At 44.3% G+C, this 19,601-nt stretch overlaps 1 protein-coding gene across 1 annotated transcript in view; it reads left to right on the plus strand.

Moving 5' to 3' along the window:
* The first annotated feature begins 703 nt into the window (after positions 1-703).
* Positions 704-19,601, plus strand: part of LOC120030344 (neurexin-2-like) — an 848,849-nt gene continuing 829,951 nt past the window's right edge. The window contains exon 1 of the mRNA XM_038975718.1: positions 704-1,331. Within this exon, the coding sequence (XP_038831646.1) occupies positions 842-1,331 (490 nt within the window). The 5' untranslated portion in view covers positions 704-841. The remainder of the gene's footprint in view (positions 1,332-19,601) is intronic.

The raw sequence follows: 19,601 nt of genomic DNA on the forward strand, positions 1-19,601 counted from the left end.
GACGCCATTGGAGTCATGAACATACCCTGCTGTCCATGTAACACCAGACAGCTCTGACACACTCCTCCTCAGTGCTCTCTCTACCTCCCCTTTTCCCCCCTTTCCCGAAAACAAAATCTCTGAACACGTACAGACAGACAGTATCTCTTGCCACAAAATTGACTTAGTTTTCCTAAAAAGCTATATCTGGATTCCAAGGACTGGGATTTCTATTTGGAATACGGAGTTTAGTTGAGGGACGGAACATTGTGTTAAAATTATTGGAATTCCCCCTGCCAGTCCACCGTCCTCGTTTTCCCTGTGAGTCCCAGAGGCACCAACCAATGGAGAGACGGAGAAGAGAGACAGGATAAAACAGCAGAGAAATAGAGCAAATCCAGAGAGAACTGCTGAATCGGCAGGGTAGGAATCTGGAATTGGGTCCTGTGAGGGTTTTGCTTCTCCCACACTTTCCCCAGCCTAGAGGACTCTCCGTAGCGAGTACCAGACATAACAACCATTATTTACACTTAAAAAACAAACAAAAACCACAACGACAGCTGCAACTACGCTAGGCCGAGCTACGTCCCTGTGTGGAGGATTTGAACCAATAGGAAGACGATAGAGATTTAGGATTGGGATCACAACCATGACGAGGGGGTTGAGGTTTCCCGCATGGCCCCTGGCGTTCCTCAGTCTGCTGGTGACGACCCGGGCGCTGGAGTTCGGCGGGGCCCCCGGCCAGTGGGCCCGCTACGGGCGTTGGGAGGCGGGCTCGGTGGGCGAGCTGAGCTTCAGTCTGAAGACCAATATCAGCAAGGCCCTGGTGCTCTACCTGGACGACGGCGGCAACTGCGACTTCATGGAGCTGCTGATCGCCGGCGGGCGCCTCCAGCTGCGCTTCGCCATCCACTGCGCTGAACCCGCCACCTTACACATGGAAACCCGGGTCAACGACGACCGCTGGCACATGGTGCTCCTCACACGCAACTTCCGCGAGACCCTGCTCATGGTGGACGGCGAGACCAAGGTGGCGGAGGTCAAGTCCAAGCGGAAGGAGATGGCGGTGGTCAGCGACCTGTTTGTGGGCGGCATCCCGCCTGACGTGCGCCTCTCAGCCCTTACGTCCAGCACGGTGAAGTATGAGCCCCCATTCCTGGGCCTGATCTCCAACCTGAAGGTGGGCGAGATGCCCCCTACCCTGCTCAACAGCCAGGGCATCCAGAGTGACCTGGAGTATCTGTGCACCAAGCAGAACCCCTGCTTCAACGGCGGCTTCTGCTCCATCCAGTATGGCGAGGTGCACTGCGACTGCACACACACCCGCTACAAGGGAAAGTACTGCAAGGAAGGTGAGACCATGACCTAGCTGACTAGCTAATACCTTTTTTTTCCCGAATGCTCCTTTTTAGCATGGGTCTAGCAACTGTGGTGAATGCATAACCAGGACATCTCAGTCCATGTTGGTTTCGTTTGGCTCAGTACTAGGAGAAACCCCTTAGCATAATATAGGTAAGAGACAGGCTTGCTAACATACTGTACTGTCATCATCTTCTTCAAAGCAGTGCAAAGCAAGTAAGCCCCCAGTGCTAATGTGTATGTATTATTCTAATGTAGTATTACCTTTGACCTTTGGAAGGATCCCATACTACACTCTTAGAAAAAGGGGTTCCAAAGTTTTTTGGGGCTTTCTCCATAGGAAAACCCTTTGGGGTTTCAGGTAGAACCCTCTGTGGAAAGGGTTCTAGATGGAATCCAAAAAGTTTCTACCTGGAACCAAAAAGGGTTCTTCAAAGGGTTTACATTTTAGTTATTTAGCAGACGCTCTTATACAGCTAGGTGGGACAACCACATAACACAGGCATAGAAAGTAATTTTCCCTCAATAAAGTAGCTATCAGTAGAGTCAGAGATGGGTGAGGGGGTCAATGCAGGTGCTGGTTTGGTTTTATAAAAATGTAATTGGGGGGTGGGGGTCGAGGTGAGGAGAATTATTTAAGATACTGTTTGAAGAGGTAGGATTTCAGATGTTTTCAGAAGATGGGCAGGGACTCTGCTGTCCTAGCTTCAGGGGGAAGCAGATTCCACCATTGGGGTGCCAGGATAGAGAAGAGCTTGGACTGGGCTGAGCGTGAGCTGCCCTCCCTTAGGGGTGGGAAGGCAAAGAGCAATGTTCCCTCAAATTGTTTTCATCACTGAGCAAATATCAGGTTTGCTGAGCGCAAGTTCTGTGCAACTTCCAGCGTGCGTTTACTGACAACACTGAGGCTGTACCCGCTTTAAGTTAGTTTTAACAGTGGTCAAGTAGGCTACTGTGACTACTACCATCAAAAACAATGGAGAAAATGCATCCCATAACATTTTAACATGGAAATAGCTGTTCTATCATTCAGCCTATTGTAGCAGCCAATGTGTGGTGTTCAATGTAGGCCTACATAACATTTTAACATGGAAATAGCTGTTCTATCATTCAGCCTATTGTAGCAGCCAATGTGTGGTGTTCAATGTAGGCCTATATTTCATGATACTTTTGAAAAAAACATGCAGGGGTTGACATTAACATGTTTATCCACTTGTCCTTCAGACAAGGAGGTGACTGGAAATGTTGTTTGATGCAAGAAACCCCTTTCAAAATAAAATGCAGCATTATTCCCATACCATTATTACAGTGAATCAGACAAATTATGATACCCTCTGCCTATTGGCTACTTAGGTTATTCAAGCCTTTCTCAAAATACAACCCTGCCCCTTTAAGACAAAAAAAACTCTCTTTACCTGACACGCTTTTCAAAGATGTCTAGAAATGCATACGTTTTGTGCTCTTCTAGGAAACAATCACTCCCCTATTGCTGACTACAAATGATCTATAACTGGGCTAATAATTAACTAGCAAAGGATATGTACAAATGTGCACATGTCGCTACATGTAGCTCTCGCTTTGATCTCAAAACAAGTTCATAAACAGATCACTGACCATTTCGAATCCCACCGTACCTTCTCCACTGTGCAATCTGGTTTCCGAGCTGGTCACGGGTGCACCTCAGCCACGCTCAAGGTACTAAACGATATCATATCCTCCATCGATAAAAGACAGTACTGTGCAGCCGTCTTCATCGACCTGCCCAAGGCTTTCGACTCTGTCAATCACCGTATTCTTATCGGCAGACTCAATAGCCTTGGTTTCTCAAATGACTGCCTCGCCTGGTTCACCAACTACTTCTCAGATAGAGTCCAGTGTGTCAAATCGGAGGGCCTGTTGTCTGGACCTCTGGCAGTCTCTATGGGGGTACCACAGGGTTCAATTCTCGGGCCGACTCTTTTCTCTGTATATATCAATGATGTTGCTCTTGCTGCGGGTGATTCCCTGATCCACCTCTACGCAGACGACACCATTCTGTATACATCTGGCGCTTTGGACGCTGTGTTAACTAACCTCCAAACGAGCTTTGTTGCCATACAACACTCCTTCCGTGGCCTCCAACTGCTCTTAAATGCAAGTAAAACCAAATGCATGCTTTTCAACCGTTCGCTGCCCGCACCCGCCCGCCCGACTAGCATCACTACCCTGGACGGTTCTGACCTAGAATATGTGGACAACTACAAATACCTAGGTGTCTGGCTAGACTGTAAACTCTCCTTCCAGACTTATATTAAACATCTCCAATCCAAAATCAAATCTAGAATCGGCTTTCTATTTCGTAACAAAGCCTCCTTCACTCACGCCGCCAAACTTAACCTAGTAAAACTGACTATCCTACCAAATCCTCAACTTCGGCGATGTCATCTACAAAATAGCTTCCAACACTCTACTCAGCAAACTAGATGCAGTCTGTCACAGTGCCATCCGTTTTGTTACCAAAGCCCCTTATACCACCCACCACTGCGACCTACCTGTATGCTCTAGTCTGCTGGCCCTCGCTACATATTCGTCGCCAGACCCACTGGTTCCCGGTCATCTATACGTCTATGTTAGGTAAAGCTCGCCTTATCTCAGATCACTGGTCACGATAACAACACCTACCCGTAGCACGCACTCCAGCAGGTATATCTCACTGGTCATCCCCAAAGCCAACACCTACTTTGGCCGCCTTTCCTTCCAGTTCTCTGCTGCCAGTGACTGGAACGAATTGCAAAAATCGCTGAAGCTGGAGACTTATATTTCCCTCACTAACTTTAATCATCAGCTATCTGAGCAGCTAACCGATCGCTGCAGCTGTACATAGCCCATCTGTAAATAGCCCACCTGTAACGGCTGTCTTCCTCCTCCTCAGACGAGGAGGAGTAGTAAGGATCGGAGGACCAATGCGCAGCGTGGTACGTGTTCATGCTCTTTATTAAAACAATTGAACACTGAAACAAAACAATAAATGACACGTGAAATAACCAACCGAAACAGTTCCGTGTGGAAAAAAGGCTACCTAAGTATGATTCTCAATCAGAGACAACTAACGACACCTGCCTCTGATTGAGAATCATACCAGGCCAAACGAAAAAACCAACATAGAAAAACCAACATAGATAACCCACCCAACTCACGCCCTGACCATACTAAAACAAAGAAATAACAAAAGAACTAAGGTCAGAACGTGACACCACCCAATCTACCTACCTCATCCCCATATTGTTTTTATTTACTTTTCTGCTCATTTGCACACCAGTATCTCTACTTGCACATCATCTGCTCATTTAATTAATCTGCTAAATTGTAATTACTTCGCTACTATGGCCTATTTATTGCCTACCTCCTCATGGCATTTGCTCACACTGTATATAGACTTTCTTTTTTTCTATTGTGTTATTGACTGTACACTTGTTTATTCCATGTGTAACTCTGTGTTGTTGTTTGTGTCGCACTGCTTTGCTTTATCTTGGCCAGGTCGCAGTTGTAAATGAGAACGTGTTCTCAACTAGCTTACCTGGTTAAATAAAGGTGAAATAAAAATGTATAACATTTAAGAAACACGCGCATCTACTCACGACCGCTCATGCTGTAAACACAGTCCAGTTCAAAGTGAATTGCACAGATCCATATATGGCGATGGTGTATTTGCATATAGGCCTGCTGCAGCTCTGATTGGTTATGGCGCACCGTTCTGTGTAGAGTCCAGGCCTGAGTCATGCATGTCAATGCAATATAATCCTCATCCGATGTGTTCTGCCTACAACAACATCACTTGCATAGTTAGTTTTGCCTACTAAGACTTGCAGAGTTTGTTTTGGTATGTTGCATTAAATATTGCGGGTTGATTCAATCACAATTCCCACAGTAAAGGGAAACATTGATAGCGTTAACTAACGGGGAAAACTCTGAACTTCACTCAACTTTCTAATCTCGTGCTTTTCTGCCCACGCTGATATTTATGATGCACGGCAGTCCCAGGGGAGATGTGCGCCCTTACACAGCTTTGATGGAACATTGCCCAAGAGACCTGAGGTAGCAGCACAGAGTTCTCGGGTTGGGGTGTAGGCTTTGAGCATGAATGCTTGTAGTGGATGCAAGCTTCGACTGTAAGCCAGTGGAGTGAGTGGAGCAGCGGGGTGACATGAGAAAACTTGGGAAGGTTGAGAACCAGGTGGGCTGCAGTGTTCTGGATAAGTTGCAGGGGTTTGATGGCACAAGCGCGGAGCCCAGCTAGCAGTGTGTTGCAGTAGTCCAGAAGGGAGAGGACAAGTACCTGCATTAGGACCTGTGCGGCTTGCTGTCTAAGTTGTTGTCATAGTCAGATGTTGTAGAGCATGAACCTGCAGGAGTGAGTCACTGCTTTGATGTTTGCAGAGAACGGCAGGGTGTTGTCCAGGGTCACGACAAGGTTCTTTGCATTCTGGGAGGGCGACACTGTGGAGTTGTCAACCGTGATGGAGAGGTCTTTCAGCGAGCAGGCCTTCCCCGGGATGAAGAGCAGAGCCGTCTTGTTGAGCTTGAGGTGGTGGGCCGCTATTCACTTTGAGATGTCTGCCAGGCACGCAGAGATGCGTGTAGCCACCTGGGTGTCAGAAGCGGGGAAAGAGAAAAGTAGTTGAGTGTCATCTGCATAGCAATGATAGGAGAAACCATGTGAGGATATGACGGAGCCGAGTGACTTGGTGTACAGAGAGAAGAGGATAGGGCCTAGAACCGAGCCCTGGGGGACACCAATAGTGAGAGTACGTGGTGCAGACACAGATCCTCTCCACGTCACCTGGTAGGAGCGACCTATGGGCACAGCCGAAGAACCCTTTTAGGTTCTATACACTGTAGCACCTTTTTTTCTAAGAGTGGAAGCTAGCGACTCACACTTTGAGAGCAGGCCTGTGTGTGATGTCTATATTGTGGGAGAATGTATTGTGGAATATAGGCCAATCTTCTCTTGGCACAGACAGAGATGAGTGTGATAAATGAACAGAAACAGATGGAATGGAGGTTCTCATCCTTTTGTTCTCTGGAGAAGGAGGTCGGGGAAACATGGTGCAGGTGCACGATACAGGCTGTTGCAGCTATTTCTCTGTCAACGTTCCCATCTTTTAACTGATAAAGGAGACAGGGTTGTTTGTAGCATTTGATTTAGAAATTTTACTGAAAAAAAAAATGTAAGGTATATTTTTGGGGCAATTTATGCTTTATTTGATAGAGGAGAGACAGTGGGAAGGAGAGTTTTTGCTGAAATAGCAGTGGGCCAGATTTGAACCCATGCTGCAGCGGTCTATGTGTTCCAGAGGCAGCGGTTTAGACTGTGAGACCACTGTAGGCCACAAGATTAGAAATGTTTTGGATGTTGGTGTTGTAATGTATGGCCTATATTTGCGATTATTAAAGCTATGCATATTAACATGGCGGGATGTAAGCAGCAAAGGTAAATGTTTACACTTAGCCCCCTTTTCCCTCTCTCGCTTACCCAATCTCTCCATCGCTTCTCTCTCTCCTCCATCCCCCAAATGTAATTTCTCCCCCTCTGTTGCTCTCTACACTCACCGCCATTTGCTTTTGGAATCTGTTCCTCTCCTGTCAGCTTATGTCAAACTCTGTTGACTGTAAATCTCTGCCGCTCCTATCTCTGACACATCTCATCGCCTGATTCATCTGTGTTTTCCCTCTCCTCTGTTTCTCTTCTCTCTGTTATTTCTCTCTCTCTCTGTTCATCCTGCAGCGATTCCTCTACCCACCTGATATCTCTTCTCTCTCTTCAAGCTATCTCTGCTCTCCATCGCTCTCACCCCCACCCCTTCCGCCTTTCTCTCTCACTCATTCTCTCACTCCCACCACTTATCTTTTCCTCACCTTTACCCGCTGTCAGCATTTCCAGATCCCCCCCCCCCCCATTCCCCTATCTCGCTCTCTTTCTCACTATCTCTCTCCCTCTGTCCGCCGCTCCCTTGCGCTCTCTTGCACCACTTATCTACCTCTCCCTTCACCCTGTCTGTATCTCCGCCTCTTTCTTTCTCGCTCTGTTTCTCATTCTGTATGCATCCGTCTGTGTCGTTGGCATTTGTACAACTTTCCTTGTTCGTTTGCATTTCCAAACAGAAGTGTTTATACACATATATGTGTAGTTATTTCACTACTAACACAAAACAAGCCTGCATTTCCCCGCTGCTCTTGACAGTATTATTATATTCAGAAAGCTAACTGCTTCTGGTGATCATCTATAATCAATGGGGCACAGAACTCCTCCAATGTACAATATGATGAAATGCCCTGTCATTTGGGAGATCAGGTAAACTGTAGTCAGTCAGTGTGCATGTGTTAACCCGATTTTTTTGGGGGGGGGTATACGTTTATCAGAGCTGAGCTTCACCAGAGGTGATGCATTGGATGTTTCAAGCAATGGGATGTGGCAACTGGATAATTTTTGGAGATCTGAAGTAGGATATTTGAAAGTCAGCATTTAGGCTGTCATTAATATTAAAGTCCAGCACATCGAAGTCATCAAAATGTGCAGGTTTTCACTGTCAGATCACAATGTGTTTGATGAACTGTTAGTGTGTGTGTGTGTGTGTGTGTGTGTGTGTGTGTGTGTGTGTGTGTGTGTGTGTGTGTGGAATTGACCAACCTCATAAGCACACACACACACACACACACACACACACAAAGACACACTTTTTCATCTCTTGCTAGAGGAGGGCTCTGTCTTTGCTGTTTGCCAAGACCTCGAGAATTGCAAATGAATTCCAACCACTGCTGGTCTGGTCTGGGCACTGGTCCGACAGTCCCCGCTCCCTCTCTTCCCCCTTAACCTCTATCAGTTTTCTATTTCTCCATCCCTTTCATTTCTACCTTTCTCTCTCTCTGCTCTGTGTTAGATTGCTTGTGTGTGGTTGCTGAGAGCAGATACAGCCTGGCTCTTGGCTAAATTGAGAGCGGAATACCAATGTGATGCCACTGTGACTGCAGGAAACATTTGTCCTTTTGAAATGGATTGAGGAAAAAGAGATGGGGTAGAGACGGAGATAGAGGAAGAGAGAGAGAGAGAGCACATGAAAAATATATTCATTGTGTCTGTGTTAATTTATTTCAGAGCTGTTCTTTGGTTTGAGCAATGCAAATTGGGTCATTATTCCTTAGCGCCAGGGCAGTTGTGTATTTGTTCCTTTTATCTAACACGCTGGTGAAAATGTAAAGGTCTCTCTTTCCCTCTTTTAGTTGGTTTAAGGCATGTAATGGCTTTCCTAACCAAGGCAATTTCTGTCTGTGTTAGCTCGGCTGTGAAAATAAGCCATGTCAATGAACTGCTTCAGGTTTTTTTTTTTTTTTTTTTTTTTTTTTAATTTAACCTTTATTTACTATTAGGTACTGAAGGAAATTTAACAGAAATACAGAAGGAAATGTGTCAACACACTTGTATCTTCCCAGAAGTTCATGTGTTCATATTTCAACAGATGGAAAACGCAGTAAAAAGGTTAACATTTCCTGAAGAAGAGATAACATTGATTGATTTTGTGTTGTGCTATATTTTTCTCCAGTCAGTTAATGATCAAGAATGTGTGTCGAACAGAAAAACAAATCAGCCTATAACAAAAGTTCACGTTTCAGAAAGTTTATTGAGCGGGAGAATGGAGAAAAAGGGGGTGGGTTGAATCTGCTGCCATCATCAACAGTCCCATTGGTACCTTAGAACTGTGCCATTATTTCCCTCTTCCTTCCTGTCAGTACATCTTACTTGAGCTCCAGGTCTGGAAGCCGCCAAGCTTTGATGTAGTTGTCAGAAGATACCAGAGAGAATGTGGGCTGACACAAAGACATGGCTTTCAAGTCGGAGAGAAGGAATGGAACGAAGAAGGAAACACATTTTGATACTTAGAATCATAAAACCATATAATACTCTTACATGTAATGCATTCTGTTTCTAGTGTGCACGCACGTTCATTGCCCTTCCTGGTAAGCAATGATTTTCCGGCGTTTCGAGCATCGGAGGTTCTAATTAAAAGGGTCTGCGTGTCACCTGTACGGGCCGTTGTTTTTATAGTTGATGATGACCCTGGCCTTTCTCCAGTATCACCCCCATCGGCAGCGCCAGCTCTTTGGAGTCCACAGTCTCACTACGCAGGGTTATTAGAGGTTAAATGAGCTATGGCAAAATGGCCGCCCTGATATTAATACCTTCCCTCCATTTCCCATAACTGACCTAAAGAAAGAATGAAGCGTAATATGTTTTGGCCCTTAGCTATAGTGGAGGGAGAGTCTGCTAGATATTGTAATGCGTATATTGACCCCCCCCCACACTTATCAGAAGATGATCGTGATCATTAAATCATCATTAAATCTGCCATTTGTTTCCTTAATCAATGATAATGTGGAATATAGTATCTGTTTAAGATGCAGGATCCATAGACAGTCAGGCCGGTTGTGTCACATTTCAAGGTTTGTTCGCTCGATAATCAAAGGGTGTTGCTGTAATTGCAAAATATAAAATCCTATTTGTTGTCTGCTGAAGTGAAACAGATTATGGCCTTGCATTAAGTGCCTGTGCATTGTCAGAGTGGGGGAAAGGAAGTGTCTGGGGGATTATTGTGCAATTTCCATAGATGTCATTAGCATTATGTTTATAGATTCATGGTCAAATGCAAATTGGCAGGAGATGAGCTATATTTACCATTTATTATTCAAAGGAAATACTCTATCTGGGTTGAAAAAAGTTTTTGTGTGAAAAATATTGGAGGATATACAAAAAGGGAGAGTGGGATAAATTGAGCCATTTTTTTAACATTCCGCATCACTACGTCAAGGGAAATATAGTGTTCTTTCTAACAAAGATATAGTGCATACATATTCTTCAGGATGTCGTGTATCACTGGGAATAATCAGAATTCATCTAAACATAACAGTTTTGAAAACATAGCTTGTCCAAAGGATATGGGGTAAGTTGAGATCAGGGATGGGGTAGAGTAAGTGGGTTGTGGTGTCCTGTGACAGTTGGCGATGGTGCTGATAGGTCAAAGTTTAATTCATTGAATGGGGTGTGGTATATTGTATATCTTAAATGTATGCCTACATTCAGATATACTCTAGATCTCTGTTCAATATCACTTCAGTTGCCTGACGACTCAAACTGAATTATTCCGCTGCTCTATCATTCGCTACATACCTCAGTCTGAGACTGCCATCATTGAAGTTATTTGTGGTGACTTCAAAATGAGGGGTGTCGTACAAAGAAAAGTCATCAGCGATTGGATCATCTCTAACCAATCAGATTATCAGCCGATGACAAATTTAATAAATGCCGCTTTGGCCCAGCACATCAGTTTCTGGGGCCAATCAGAAGGTCTAGAATGTTTTTAAATTCTCGAAATCATCGGGGAGGTACTCAGGTTCAGACTCACTTCAGAGAAGAAACTAACGTCCATGGGCGTGGCGTAGCGTTTGGCCGGAGCAAGAGTTTGGGTAACCAGTCAACCTCTTCAGTGTCATTCAATAAAATAAAAATAATCATCCCTTGCTGCTGCTCGAATGGACTTCTTCCCTTCTCTCACGTCCTTGGCTGCTCTCTCAAGAACCTCAAGGGGGACTAGACCCCTGCTTGTTTTACGTCTGTATACACAGGGCATGATGATGTCTGCTCAGTGCATTTTCATTGTTCCAATCTTGAGTTCATATGCATGGGACATTGTAAAAATACGATGTATATTATGCATAAAACTGACTAAATGTAATCACCATTTTCAACATACCCCAAGGCAAACATTTAGGTATAGGACCTCATATTGTAGCATATAGAGACCCCTACTGATGTAAAAAAAATCTACTTTGGTTTAGGTCCAAGCATCAAGAAACTTATAACACCATAAATTCATTTGATTTTGTGAAAAATTGCTTTTTGGAACTATCTTGCTTACCACTTTTCCCATGTAGTTTCTTCCTCCACAGACTCCATTAAATGGTATCCTCTTCCTAAGTATTTGGACACACAATTCATTTTGTCTATGGTTTCCTAGAAACAAGGGGTGGCTCAACTTTTCCAACTTACCCCACTCATCCCTAGACTAGAGCAATGCAATGACAATGTGTAGCTTCTAACTACAGTCAAAATTGCCCCATATCTTCAAAGAAAACATCAATAATGTATTAAACAACAGGAGGACAATTCAATTTCCACTTGAATAGAAAATCCTCACAGTAAGTGACACACCAAGCGAAAAAATGTAGTCCAAATCGCAGTAAATTTCAATATCCAGCCCATTCTCCAGCTGTAAAGCTCTAACACAATCCAGGGGAGGCAGGTTGAGACAGCAGGCGGGAGGCCCTACTCCAATTGGCAAGCTTTGGAGTGGGGAATCAAAAACAGCATCTTCGCTTGTTAACACTCAATTCGGTCTCGTCATCACTTTTAACATACGGCAGGACTTGGGTCCCTGAGGAGCCCTGGAGTTAACAGCCACGGCCCATGCGCATCGGGGAGGCAGACCCCTTTTACCATGCTGCCACAACCTGGAGTTAGCGGTATAGCAGCCACGCAGCATGCAGGCAGCAGAAAACGTTGATGCGTGTTACAAAAAAACACAGTTTCTGTTAGCCTTCGGGAATCTGTTTTGAAGTGATTTTGAAGAGATACTGATTTATTTGAATGGCTAGTTGTACACATATTGATGCACAGTATATTAACCTGCATTTTAGGAGTGCAAAGGGCACCCTAACCCTACAGTAGCTGGGACCACCATCTTTCAACTACTTATGAAAATGGGCCTGTACTCATATTTACCCTCTACTGTACTTGAAACGCAGCACTAAAAGTGAAAAATAGAGCCTAATAATCCAGAATTCAAACAAATATCTCTGCTGCTGTTCCAAATTTGGCCCAGGTGGCGAGGGGATAGGAGGCGAGGGGGTCTCCATGGAAACATGGCGAGGGACAGAGGTAAAAAGGACGTTGAGACTCATACGTCACTGTAATAATTGCGCTTTACCCCCACCAGCAACGGCAGGAAGCCCTCGTCGAATGATTGATGAACTCCCAATTAACTTGTCCTGTATACATAAATAAATGTGTCGCTAATGAGCAGGGATTCAGACCTCTATCCTGCGTAGCGGCCAGACAGGAGCTAGACGCTCCCTAATAACCTTATCACCGTTGTCAGACACCTCCTTGTCTTTTGTCTCTGACGGGAATGAGGCTCTGGCTAAAATGAGAATCCCACTGTCCAATTTCCCCAGAGCCAGTTAGATAATGTCTAATGAAGTCCTATATCTGACCTTTCATTCCACCCACTCTGAGATGGTGAAGTCTCTTTTGGCTCTGTCTGGTTGCTGGGATCTGGGATGCGTTACATAACTGTGTATTTAGTACAGTAGGAATAGGACGTTGGTTGGGCGGGTGCAGTTGTGTTGACTGTTTGGAGCTCTGGGCTCTGTTTGTAAATTAGCATGCAGCGGTGGCGGTTATCTCTTAGCGTCGTCATCGTCTCATAGACTTCAGGGGGATTATCCTCCCCCCGTTCTCCTCTACAATCCCACAATCCCCAGATCTCTGTTCATGTGTGTTTCTAGCCAGGGGAGCCCCGCCACGACAAGCGCCCACACCGAAAGGTGCAGCTTGTGACCCGCTGTTTAATTAAAAGGATGAGCGATGCTCCTCTGCCACCCGCGACCTTCTTCCCCACAGAGGGGTGCCGCTGAGCTGGCTTTGCCCTTCCAAAGCTCACCCTTGGGCAGGAAAGAAATCGCACACATCCAGGGGAGTCTGGGGGAGAGTGGAGCGGATCAGGCCGGATATCCTGCTCATTCCAGAGGAAAGGAGTATGAGACTAGATGGAGAGGATGAAAAACGCTGCAATGCTGTTCTCTGCACTTTTTTTCCCTCTCCATATCTATCTTTTCTTTCTTTTCTCTTTCTCTCTCTCTCTCCATCTTCATCTCCTCCTCTCTCCCTCCACAGCTCATGCATTTGTCTTCTCCCCTGGACAGAGAGATGGAGACAGACTCCTCTCCTGCTTGGTCTCCTGATAGATTCCCAACATCCTCAAACAGACGGGAATATGAAAGCCCTGTTCTGTGGAGGTGCAATGCTTTGATCAAGGCACTGTTGATTTATACGCTTATCTCTTTGTCTGTTGCCTCTTGTTTTTCACTCGGTGTGATTTTTGTCTTTGCTGATTCTCTCTCTCTCCGCCAATCCCAACCTCGTAACATTCCCAAAGCGTATCCCGTGAAAACATCTCCAGATGAGAGACTGGCTTAATTCTCCTAATCCCCTAATTCCTCTGCTCTTATTCGCACCGTCTGAATACATTTATACAGGTATCTTCTCCTATTTCGACACACAAAGCATTACTGGATTAAAATGCAAGGTTAAGTTGCCCGACTCGAAAGCGGCATCTTCATGCGCACTTAGGTGTATGTTTTGACTCATAAGTCTTTTCTCGCGCTTGTCTGACAAAGGCAGCGTTCAGGCAACCGAAGCGCAAGTGTTGATGTAATGTTTCCAAGCAGCTGCCTTGCTCCTCTCCCGGATGAGCTGTTACTGCCTTTTTACGCCCAGAGCCAGAATGGCTGTGCACAAGCAATTAAAGCAGCCCTCTTTCCCCACTGTCAGTCTGCGACTGGGGGAGAAATGAGGCACTGCACTAAGTCCGCCTCGCACGTCCCCGTCACACGTGTCACTTCCCATTCATCCCCATTATGGGTCAGGACGTGACAAGACACAAAATGGAGTCTTTGAAGTAAGCCTTTTTTTCCCCAAAGACTGAGTTGGGTTAGTTTCATGTCTCATCATGTCAGTACTGATTATAATTATCTGCAGTGAGACATTATTTATTCACCTATTCATCGGGGAATTTGTAAATTCTCACTAAGATGTGATCTAAGCTTAAAATGGAGTAGAACTGTCAAAACAATATCACTCAAGTGTATACTGTACTTATCGGTCTTAAACCTAAACCTCAGCTTTAAACTTAAACTTAAACCTTAAACTTAAACCTCAGCTTTTTCCCACACAAGGCTTATGCATAATAGATATGGGGGAATATTACAACCACTTCACGGAGTGACCTGCATTTTAACATACTCTTAGCGATATATTATATATTATATAATATTATATATTATATATATTTTTTTTCTTTATGGAGACAGCAAATATTGATCTGTGTTCTCCAATGGCTCGTTCAAACGACACCTCAACAGGGTCTCTCAGTACCGAACGGCAGTTGTGTTCAGTGGCGGGTGATTTTATATCCATGGATTTCTGAGCTTCCACTGAAAGCACTAACTTAATTAGTCTTGATTTTTACAGTGACAGTCTCCTAACGCTTTGTGAGGACTGTTAATTAACTGACTCAAAGCCCCCCCCAAGGACGGAGACCAGGAGAGTAGCTGGATGATATTATCAGAGACAGAGGGCAATTCCATGATAACGGAATTGCGCTGAGACTCAGATTTTTCACATAAAAATGTATGCTAGACAAAAACCATTGATTTCAAAATTGAACAAACCATACAATCCTATGCACAATGACTACTTTTAGCAATTTACACAGAACATTTTACAAAAACACATTTAGTGGAATAACTGTGCAGATGCTAAATTTGGAAACAGAATTTCAATAAAATCTCCCTCAGATTATATGACCACATTTTCCAAAACTCTGTTAAATATCTGCTCTGAATTAAGATTAAAAGATGTCTGCAGAAAGAATGGGGTGTCAGCTATGAGATGACCCCTTGACTTAGAAACATCTTTTTGAGTTATGGAACTACATTAAGTGAAGTGGATTTACACAGAATTGCGGTAAAAATGTTTTATCATGGGTCCATTCTCTTCATGGTGATGTATCATAAATATGTATACAAAGGTAGAAATATGCAATATTTGCTTATTAGGAATATTATTATACTACAGTACTGAACTCAGCAAAAAAAGAAGCGTCCTCTCACTGTCAACTGCGCTTATTTTCAGCAAACTTAACATATGTACATATTTGTATGAACATAACAAGATTCATAAACTGAACAAGTTCCACAGACATGTGACTAACAGAAATGGAATAATGTGTCCCTGAACAAAAGGGGGGTCAAAATCAAAAGTAACAGTCAGTATCTGGTGTGGCCACCAGCTGCATTAAGTACTGCAGTGCATCTCCTCCTCCAGACTGTAGTCACACTTGCTTTGACCACCAGATGACAGAAAGAGAAAGAAAACAGTTATGAGCTGAACATAACAGTATGCCAGTGGATGGGAGAACTGTAGCAGGTGACCCAACGGTAGTTTGTGACGACTATAATCTCCCATAGGAGCCAATTCAATTTCACTAATGATGTTACTGATTGTTCAGAAGTTCTGTTATCAATTTGATAACAGAATTTTGAGTTTTAATCACTTAACAATTCATTAACCAAATTGATATAAGTAAAAACTCTAACTAATTGGTAGGTAACCTTTACTTGTTACTATTGAAATGAGAAAATATCTTAAAGATACTGTTTGTGGGTTTTTGGCACAGAGCAATGTTTCTTGAACTTACACAAAGCAAATGATTTATACAAAACTAAATATATGTTGATATTAGCTTGCAGTGGTCTTCAACATGATTGTGTTTTGATGTATTTTTAATAACTTTTAAGACCTTTTCTGGTAGATGTTTTCTAAGACCCATGTTCCTTCTGTTTGACCAGATATCAAATCCTTTGCTTATTACTAATATTTAGGATAGAAAATGGTTGAAGCGTGTATATATTCCTTAATTTAAAAAGATATATATCGTTTCTTAGCTTTCATTTGACACTCAATTTAATATGTTCCTATGAACTTCACATGTTGGCGCTTATAGGTCCTTTTACATGGAAATGCCCAGGAGTGAAATGTGTTCACTACTTCTATATCGGGCCCAGCTCAGACGTGTTAGATTGTTATTGCCTTGGTGGGAAAGTCACCGTGGAGAACACTTCCCACTCGTCATCCTCAGGTAAAATATAGCAACACTGATAGAGACAGGTGCTGCTTGAATTTCTCAGATTAAATGTAATTTCAATAAATAGGTATTCTAGTTCTTTATTGTACAACATTTCATTTGTATCATGTTAAATCATATAGTCTTTGTACTATGTAGGGTCCGTTTAGGCCTCCCACTGTCTGTCTCTGTAGTACACTGTGTTTCAGTTGTGGAAGAGACGCTGCCTTACACTCCCTCATGTTAACAGCAATATGTTATTTCACTTGAGCAACTTCAATCTCAATCACACTGAGTTTATCGAGTCCCCGCGCCATGACTCTTTGGCGAGTCAACTTTAGCTTTGCTTTTGCTCCGTTTGTTTCCTTGACTCCGGGGGTGTTAGTCTCTCTCTATTTGATGCTGCTTCTGGAGAGGGAGACTCTTATAAGAGATGTTGGGGGAGCCATCCTGTACTGTTAGTCTCTGTCCACCAAACGCCAATGTCTCACCTCAGGGGCCTCGCTAGGCCCTGTTGCGGCATGCCATTTGTTTGACTGATAACGCATCGGTGACCCCCGCGGCCTCTCCCGGACAACATCTTTGTGCAGAAAGAGACATGTTCAGAAGAGGAGGATGGAGAGGGAGTGGGGACAGGAAACGGTGGATGAGAGAGAGGGTGGAGGCATCGGAGCGTGGGAGAGTGATGGTGATACTACCTCACAGACGAGCTTAAAGACAGTGTCTCGACATCCCTCCCTCCCTTCATCCCTCCCTTCATCCCTCCCTCAAACACCTGTGGGCTGTGCTTCAAAAAAGCATTGTAATCTTCTCTTCCCATCCTACTCACCCCAGCGCCAAACTATCTAACGCATCTGGTACAATATCGACGTATGGCGAGGAAGTTTGCGAGACTCCCCATGGTGTTCCATAACCCCCTGCTGATAGCACAGTGTGTAACAGAGAAGCCAATGTCTGTATGTACAGGTGCTAGCCCATGATTATAACCAGCCATTTATACAGGGATGCCTTAACTCTCGACTTGGGTCCTTTAAAAAACGAGCCCTCTGAGTCCACCTGAAGGACACAGTAGGGCCTTTTGAAAAACATCTGAGGGCAGAGGAGGCATTATTTAGCGATCTCTGGGGGATTGAACCAGTGTTCTGTTAGTTCTATTTTAGTCATTTAGCATATGCTCTTATCCAGAGGAATTAGGCGTAAGTGCCTTGCTCAAGGGCACATCAACAGATTTTTTTTCTTCACCTAATCGGCTCGGGGATTCAAACCAGTGACCTTTCAGTTACTGGCCCAACGCTCTTAACCGCTAGGATACCTGCCACCGTGTTCTTTTATTCTAGTTTTTTATTTATTTACGAAACAGACGGGACCACCTATGGTGTTTAATATAGCAGGCTGTGACACCCAATTACATGGAAATTAGGCTTGATTTCTGATATATCTGCTGTTCTGGTGTCCCCTACGTTACTAGCTCTTTCTGCCAGCGGCTCATCAGAACTCCCCACCATGGTGCTGGAGACAGACAGACTTGAAATATTTGATGACGTAAGGGATACGAGCTTCTTCTTCTTTTCCACCGTCGGAGATTTGACTCAGGCAAAAACGAGGCTTATCGCTATCGGTAGCCTACTCTGACTTGGTCCGCTCTATATTTTTTCCTGAAGGCTTCCAATTTGCGGGGGAAGTAAGAGGGGATTTCACAAAAATGTAGTCTTGATTCCTTCCTCTCGTCGGTGGCTAAGCTGAGATTGAACTCTTCGTGTTCTCTGCATGTGAGAAACCAGCCTATTAGCTTTGTAGACCGCCCACAACCGGCTTCCATGTTAAAACACACATTCCCTTAGTAAGACATGCCACTGTGTACACACAAACAAGATGGCTGCCTTGATTGAGCCAGTGGGTCTGATAAGGAGAGTGAAGGAGTCAGTCAAGATTCTTCATTGGAGCTGATGCTGTCACAGGGAGAGGCCCATCGATCTTTGCGTCCACAGTCTTAGAGGGAGAAGTGACTAGAGGGAGAGCCAGGGAAGGGCTGATGGAGTCTGGAGGAGAGAGAGCGAGGGCGAGAGAGAGAGGGATGACATTGGAAAGAGAGGGATGAGGGGTAGAGGGAGGTAGACTACCGACAAAGAAGTCTAATTTAGGTTGATTGGTCGGTGGGCGGTCGGTCGCTGCGCACCATAATCACCTCTTGGGGGGGGGGGGGGGGGGGGGAGGGCGGCAGGATCTCTGAATACCTCGACAATAGGCCTCGATCCTCTGATGAATCGCCCGGGCGATATTTGTCAGGAAAAATGAAACAGCTTGAGGGAGCATGCTGGGAATGCAGAGGGGCAGCGCATATCGTCAATCAGAACACACATGTAGGAGGAAGTGCCGGCCAAACCGGTCTCCCCATATGGAGGGGATTATTTAGAAGGAGAGAACAAGGAATAGGTGAGAGGAGAGGATTCTCTCCGATGTGACTGGCTCCCTTCTCTCCTCCTCTACCCTTCCTCCTCTCCCTCAATCTCTTTCCTTTTGACAGCCTTCAATGATGTTGTAGAGCACAAGCTGTGGCCTTCACAAAGATGATTCCAGCAGCGCCATAAATACCAGGATAAACAATAGCTTTGTACCATCCGTGATAGATAAAGAATACCCAGATTATACCAAATGAAGGAATAATTATGCCTCTCTTGATATCCCGTCTCTTCATTTTTGAGTAGTCATCAAAATACATACACCCCCTTCATTATCCTCGCCATCTTTCTGGGCGAAACGCCTTTATCACTGAATTTCCATAATCACACAAACAGTTGACTCACATCCTTCAGTGTTGCACGCTGCAGATTGAGAGGTAAATATTTATTCAACATCTTCTCATTACAGGGCCTCTGTGTCTATCAGTAAGCTAAGGCAGGACAGGCAGTAATTACAAATGTGATTGGGAGTGGGACAAGATGGGATGATACTAATGATGGCAGAGGCTCTACCTTCCCACATGATAAAATACTATGGTGTACTATGGTTAAATACTAGTGTTTTCAAACTTTACGGTAGTATTTACTGTAGTGTTGCAGACATGAAGATATGTAAATATGCATTTTCTTAGTACCATTTGAAAGGAAACACTTTGAAGTTTATGGAAATGTGAAAGGAATGTAGTAGAATATAACATAATAGATCTGGTAAAAGATAATCCAAAGAAAAAACAACCGTTCTTTTTTTTTTTTTTTGTACCATCTTTTAAGTGCAAGAGAGGCCATAATGTATTATTCCAGCCTAGGTACA

This window comes from Salvelinus namaycush, chromosome 36 (assembly GCF_016432855.1).
Source record: "Salvelinus namaycush isolate Seneca chromosome 36, SaNama_1.0, whole genome shotgun sequence".
Taxonomy (NCBI): domain Eukaryota; kingdom Metazoa; phylum Chordata; class Actinopteri; order Salmoniformes; family Salmonidae; genus Salvelinus; species Salvelinus namaycush.